This window comes from Pecten maximus, chromosome 7, assembly GCF_902652985.1.
Source record: "Pecten maximus chromosome 7, xPecMax1.1, whole genome shotgun sequence".
NCBI lineage: Eukaryota > Metazoa > Mollusca > Bivalvia > Pectinida > Pectinidae > Pecten > Pecten maximus.
In genome coordinates this window covers 35454815-35461718 of record NC_047021.1, presented here as the reverse complement: position 1 = coordinate 35461718, position 6904 = coordinate 35454815, and the positions used below count along the sequence as shown (strand labels likewise).

The 6904-nt window shown below is 36.1% G+C and overlaps 1 protein-coding gene across 1 annotated transcript; it reads right to left on the bottom strand.

Annotated features, from left to right (window-relative positions):
• Nucleotides 1-354: 354 nt before the first annotated feature.
• Nucleotides 355-6904, bottom strand: LOC117331193 (involucrin-like). Its single transcript, XM_033889791.1, has 3 exons — nucleotides 6610-6904; nucleotides 4461-4567; nucleotides 355-2000 (listed from the first exon to the last, which is right to left on the bottom strand). The coding sequence occupies exons 1-3, from the start codon at nucleotides 6902-6904 to the stop codon at nucleotides 1062-1064; spliced, it is 1341 nt and encodes a 446-aa protein (XP_033745682.1). The 3' UTR covers nucleotides 355-1061.

Here is a 6904-nt window from a genome sequence, read left to right as displayed (position 1 = left end):
TAAACAAAAAAACAAAAAACAATCTTCTTCATGCCCCCCCCCCCCCCCCCCCCCCCCACACACACACACACACACACACACGATCGTCCTGTCTAGCAACTTTCATCGAAATTCATCGAGAAATGTAGGAGTTGCGTTTACAACAAATCATTGACAGACAGATGGATGGACGAACAGGCGGATGACATGATGACGACCATAGGGTGTCGGTTATTTGGCCGAGGGGTTCCCAAGTTTGAAATTATAAAAAATGATTGTTAGAAACTATAAGGGTTATATATTGTATGAGTTATTTTTCATCACAAACAAAACGCATCAGATTTGTATTAAATACTTTTAATTTTATAACTAGAATAAATTAAACATTACACAATAATTTCAATCAAAATAACATATCGTAACATAACATAGGCATATCATATACACGCACTGTACACTTTGTAAAATTACAGGGAAAAGAATGATATTCGAAGCCTGAAATGGACGCGTGCCAATGAGTTACTAAACATGACATGTGGCAGTCTGCCATAAAGGCAAATCAAGTCATCCCAGGACTACTAAAGACCAATATATTAATTATTTTGTTTGTATTTTCCCGTCATAAAGTTATTCCATTTAACTTCAACAAAAATTCGGCAGAGAATAATAACACTATCTAGTAAAAAGGTTGATGTTATTAATAGCAGAATGCTGGTGACATGGTTCCTCACAATGTAGCACTTCTTTCGTTGTGTGGATTTTTCTTTAGTACAAATATATACCCGGTACCAAACTGGGTATTCTGTCAGCACAAAGGTTTATTCGGTAGAAAACTATTTGTCTATAGTTCAAATGTTTACCGGTATCAAAATGAGTTGTTCTTTGGTACAAATGCTTACCGGTATCAAAATGAGATGTTCTTTGGTACAAATATCACCGTTATCAAACTGAGTTGTCTTTTGGTACAAACGTTTACCGTTATCAAACTGAGTTGTCCTTTGGTACAAACGTTTACCGTTATCAAACTGAGTTGTCCTTTGGTACAATAGTTACTAATGTCAAACTCGCTTTCCTGTAAGTGTTTATGAATCAAACCTGTCCGTCCTCATTTTCCTCCTATCTGCAAATGAAGCCTTCGATGTGGCCGGACCAAGAACCATTTTCTTTGGTCGGCACTCAAGTTTTCCCTGGGGTACAGTTGTCTTCTCCTTCGAGATGGTTTGCATCATTCCGTAAATCATATCGAGCTTCCTCATTTGTTGCTCGACTGTTTGAGAGAACTCTGGATCTTCATGTCTGTCGTCATGTTCTCGCTGTTTCTGCAGCAGATCGGTAATCTGTACATACTGCTCCTCCACACGTTCACGTAAAGACTTGTTTTCTTGTTCTTTCTCACGTAACTGTGCCAGCAGATCGTCCTTCTCTGATTCCAGACGCTCGATATTTCTAGTACATTCATATTGTTTGTTTTCAAGATCTTCGCGTGTGTCTTCGCTCATTTGGAGTTTGGTCTCCAAGTGCTCTATCTTGGTTTCCAACTTTTGATTCTCCCGCTTGGCTTCTTCCTTTTCCTTTGTGAGTTGCAGAAGTCTTTCTCGCCGTTCATTGTCTTTCTCCCTCATACCTTGTTGTTTTTCCCTTAGATAATCATACTGTTCCTTAAGAAAACTATATTCGACATTCACTTTCCTCATAACATCTATTTCTTCCTGAAGTTTTTCCAGTGATGCTTCTGTATGTTTAACGATGTCATGTTTTTCAGCTTGCCATTTCCCAAACAGATGCAGCACTTGCTGTTGGTATTCTTGTTTGTCCTTTTGCCTTTGTTTCTCAAGCTGTTGTATGTCCTCTCTGCGTTGCCGTTCTATATTTTCCAGGACCTGTTCCTGGTTCTTGCCGAAAGCCTCCAGTACAGCCTTCACAGTGTTAGAACAGTCCGTACAACCATCAGACCGAGCGCCAGATACACTGGAGGCCCCCGCGTCTTCTGGGGCAGCAACCTGCACTGGAACTACTGGTTCCTATAGTGAAATAGAAGAAACCAAAACTTGATATATGAAGACAACCATGGGATATGTATGGCAAACTAAGTTGTCATTTATTCGCAGAGCAATGTTGATCCAGTATTTTACCAAATTATATAAGATATCTTATATATTATATAAGATATGTTATAAAGAAAAGTATATAATATATATCATTCATTATATAAGATATCTTATAAAGTTTATAAGATATCTGATATAATTGTATAAGATATCTGATATAATTGTATAAGATATCTTATATAATTTGGTAAAATCCTGGATCAACGTTGCTCCGTGAATAAATGACAACTTGGCTTGCCATAGATATGACAAAAAATACCAAACCACGGACCAACACCAAAACTATCCAGAGAACATGAGATTCTTTGGCAGGGCCCCTGGTCAATATAATTTCTGAATAAGACAATGGTCTGGTAAATGTGGTTTCTACTGTGACGGGTTGGACTGTTTATCAGCCTGTAAACGATTAAAAATCATATACAGATTTTTCCAGCGTCATGAATAAAACATTTGAGGATGTCTGATGATTTAATCAATCATCATGTCACACTCATGAAATATTTTAAAAACAAACAAAATTTTGTATTTTTCTTTTAAAATGTATCCATCAATTGTCAAGTTAATTAAAAACAGCTACCTGCTTCAGTCATAAACTAACTAAGCAAAGTTATGCGACATAATTAGATGCGTGAAAATGTGTTGATTTTAAACTATAAATAGTGAAACATATAAAACGACATTATTCCGCACAACAACAGACTGACCCGACATCAAACAATGGGTTGCGACAGTGTGACAAAAAAAACAATCGAGAAAGTATGAAAAGAAAAGATAAAAAAATATGAACGGACAAGTCACAGAGCAAAGGCGTGTGACAAAAACACAATCGAGAAAATATCAAAAGAAAAGAAACAAATATATAAACGAAAAGGAACAGGAACTGCAGCGACACCACATCATTATTCATGGCAGAAACAGAGACATCATTGAAACATAAACAGGTACTGCAGAGACATCATTGAAACATAAACAACAGGTACTGTAGAGACACCATTGAAACATAAACAACAGGTACTGCAGAGACATCACTATAACATAGACAACAGGTACTGCAGAGACATCATTGAAACATAAACAACAGGTACTGCAGAGATATCATTGAAACATAAACAACAGGTACTGAAGAGACATCATTGAAACATAAACAACAGGTAATGAAGAGACATCACTATAACATAGACAACAGGTACTGCAGAGACATCACTATAACATAGACAACAGGTACTGCAGAGACATCACTATAACATAGACAACAGGTACTGCAGAGACATCACTATAACATAGACACCAGGTACTGCAGAGACATCACTATAATATAGACACCAGGTACTGCAGAGACATCACTATAATATAGACACCAGGTACTGCAGAGACATCACTATAACATAGACAACAGGTACTGCAGAGACATCACTACAACATAGACACCAGCTACTGCAGAGACATCACTATAACATAGACAACAGGTACTGCAGAGATATCATTGAAACATAAACAACAGGTACTGCAGAGATATCATTGAAACATAAACAACAGGTACTGCAGAGATATCATTGAAACATAAACAACAGGTACTGCAGAGACACCATTGAAACATAAACAACAGGTACTGCAGATACATCATTGAAACATAAACAACAGGTACTGCAGAGACATCATTGAAACATAAACAACAGGTACTGCAGAGATATCATTGAAACATAAACAACAGGTACTGCAGAGATATCATTGAAACATAAACAACAGGTACTGCAGAGACATCATTGAAACATAAACAACAGGTACTGCAGAGACATCATTGAAACATAAACAACAGGTACTGCAGAGACATCATTGAAACATCAACAACAGGTACTGCAGAGACACCATTGAAACATAAACAACAGGTACTGAAGAGACATAATTGAAATATAGACAACAGGTACTGCAGAGACATTGAAACATACACAACAGGTACTGCAGAGACATCACTAAAACATAAACAACAGGTACTGCAGAGACATCATTGAAACATAAACAACAGGTACTGAAGAGACATAATTGAAATATAGACAACAGGTACTGCAGAGACAGCACTAAAACATAGACAAAAACAGGAACTGTAGAGACACCACACCAAAACGCAGACAATAACAGGAATTGCAGATCGAGACACCACACCATAATGTATGACAGAAATGGAATTAAAGACACGAAACGTGGCGTGACATCACAGACAGTTATTATACACCAACACAGAGATACACAACTACGAGATCTGTGGACGAAATTATATAACATTGACCAGACAGTTGTGAGCAGCAGGACTCTACACGTGGAATCCCGACATAGCAGCCGGCATGTGGAGTATAACTTGTGATGTAGTATACTTACATGTACAGGAGCCGATTTCCTTCCTACCGAAGTAGAGGCAGAACTGATCCTATTTGCCAAGCGACTGGAAGACCGGACCAATACTACAACAAATGAAGAATGTTTCACTCATTTTAATATAAACATATTGACTGAAACTCCGATTTATAAGGTAGACGTATTTACTAAACAAATAGAAGACAAATTTGGATCCGACTGCACAGACAAATCAAAACAAAATGTATTTCAGCGGAATATCATTGTCATACATTTATAAACATCAGGGCCCAGTTGTTCAAAAGGTGATTAGCTTAATCACTTGATAAGTGAAAATCTCCAATCTCACTTCAAAACCTGCGTGTGTGTATTCCGTAAAATAGATAGGTAGGAAGAGACTGTTTAGTGTTATCGTCTCATAAAATGTTGTCAAGTAAATTTTATAGGAAATGATTTATCAGGATTTTACAATTGTTATTAAACTGTGGTTAGCCTAATCACCCTTTGAACAGCTGACCCTTGAAAGGAAAAAAAATCTGAATCTTTCAGAAAAAGGAAAACACAGTCTTGCATCCAATATGTATAACTACACCCAAGCCATCAAGTTGATAACAACACGATCTTCTTCGCTAGCCTAGGCTTCTGATTACGTTTTACTCCACAAGACCTTGGCTAGCGAAGATGTTACAACACAGGGCAAAAAAAAAAGTACATGTGCAATTAAAATATATAATTAAATGAAACAACAGTCCACCTACCCTGCCATTCCGTGATACAGACATGACCGACTTGACTCAAATTTCCGCACAAGTTTAAATATTTTCATACTTTGATTCATGGATTCCAAAGCCTAAAAACTTTCTTTTTATCAACAATGTACATTCTCGCTTTCCAGCTATAGCTAGCTACATGACGAATATATATCGACCTACATAATATGCAAAGTCTCCTGCTGAATTGTCAAGGTCATACTTGCGCTTTTACAGTAAGATAATGAAATATATTTTATTTCAGAGATCACCATATAGGTTATTATAATATCTATAGAAGTAAATACATGTATACAAGCTACTTTTTGATATCGTTTCAAATTAGATTTGCAATTAAACTCATCTGTGATACCTAATCTACAATACTCTCGAATACAAACGAAAGTCCCTCAGCCAACAGGTTTAGGACCAGTAATAAAAGCATTGTAAAATATTATCTATTGTCAATATAATTGTCAATGCAAATGGCGCATTTTTCCCATTTACCTGTCCGTGTATAATGATGACTGAAGATTAAGGCTATTTTTGGACTCTAATGTCTAATTATTTTGATAAACGGACCAATTATCTGACTCTTCTGTCATATCATAATGCGGCTACTGAATGCATTTGAGAGTCAAAATGTGTTTTTTTAAAAGCATGAATATAATATGCATGTACAACCATTCGCAAAACCGCGTTAAAGTTATCGGTAATCTATAACCATATATGCTGTGTTGAAGCTGTACAGACATGTAGCCTCGATATAATTATACATATTACAATATAGTTCAATATAATATATTATATATTAAATTAACAAACAAATCAAGAGCCGTAAACTAAACGTAAAACCTTCTTTTTCAAACGTCGGTGGTGTTACGCTGTATGTGTTCGTCCAAACTCTCAAAAATATGCACACATGAAAATATGTCATCTTGTAAAAATTTATGTTGTAAATTCTATAGAGAAATGGCTTTGTATAAGATTGATAAGTGTGTCCAACACCCTTGTATAAGAAAGATACAAATAAAATATGTTTAAATCAAAACAGAATTTAAAAATCGTTTCTCGAGTTGTATATGTTTTGAAAATTCGTATAAAATCTTATATGTATTAAGAGGTGTGTCGAGATAAAAACAAACACTTTTCTCGTGCAATACAATTTTTTTTTCACCTGATTGAATTGTTGTGTCTCGGTTTACGATCGATCACATACCTTTAATAATACCGCTTCATTCAAAAAATGCAACAAAAAAATCATGTTTTGAAATTTCTTGCTACGTACAATTGTATTTGAAAATGTTGGCATTGTGTTCGAAAATGAGATTAAAAAATACGTGTTTGCTTCACACAGTTTGGGACAAAGACACTCTTAAGTAAAATACAAGTAAAAACGCTGCTCATGAATAAAATGGGCCTACCTTCTTTCGGTGTGGTTTTCTGGAGTTTCTGTGCAATTGGAATATATCCCGCATTCTTGAGAGCATCGATAAACGTGTTGTAAGCCTCCCTGTTCGCAGAAGACGTCAGCAACTTTATAAACTCGTTAAACTGCCTGTGTGGTGTCGGTTTGGAGATCTGTTCGATTTGTGCCCTGTGGTCAAATCGGAAGACACCATTTTCTATCAATTGGTCGATTATAGGGTCCAAATCAAGCAGTCTTTCTTTCAAATAGGTGAGATTTTGTATAATCTTACTTTTATCGTCTTGATTCAT

What these genes read in the sequence shown, in the direction of transcription:
- LOC117331193 (XM_033889791.1), bottom strand. Translation starts at nt 6,904, where the DNA reads ATGAATCAAGACGATAAAAGTAAGATTATACAAAATCTCACCTATTTG. An exon ending in GAAAACCACACCGAAAGAAG is followed by an intron (nt 4,568 to 6,609) that starts GTAGGCCCATTT and finishes TATTAAAATGAG; the next exon opens with TGAAACATTCTTCATTTGTT. An exon ending in GGAAATCGGCTCCTGTACAT is followed by an intron (nt 2,001 to 4,460) that starts GTAAGTATACTA and finishes ATTTCACTATAG; the next exon opens with GAACCAGTAGTTCCAGTGCA.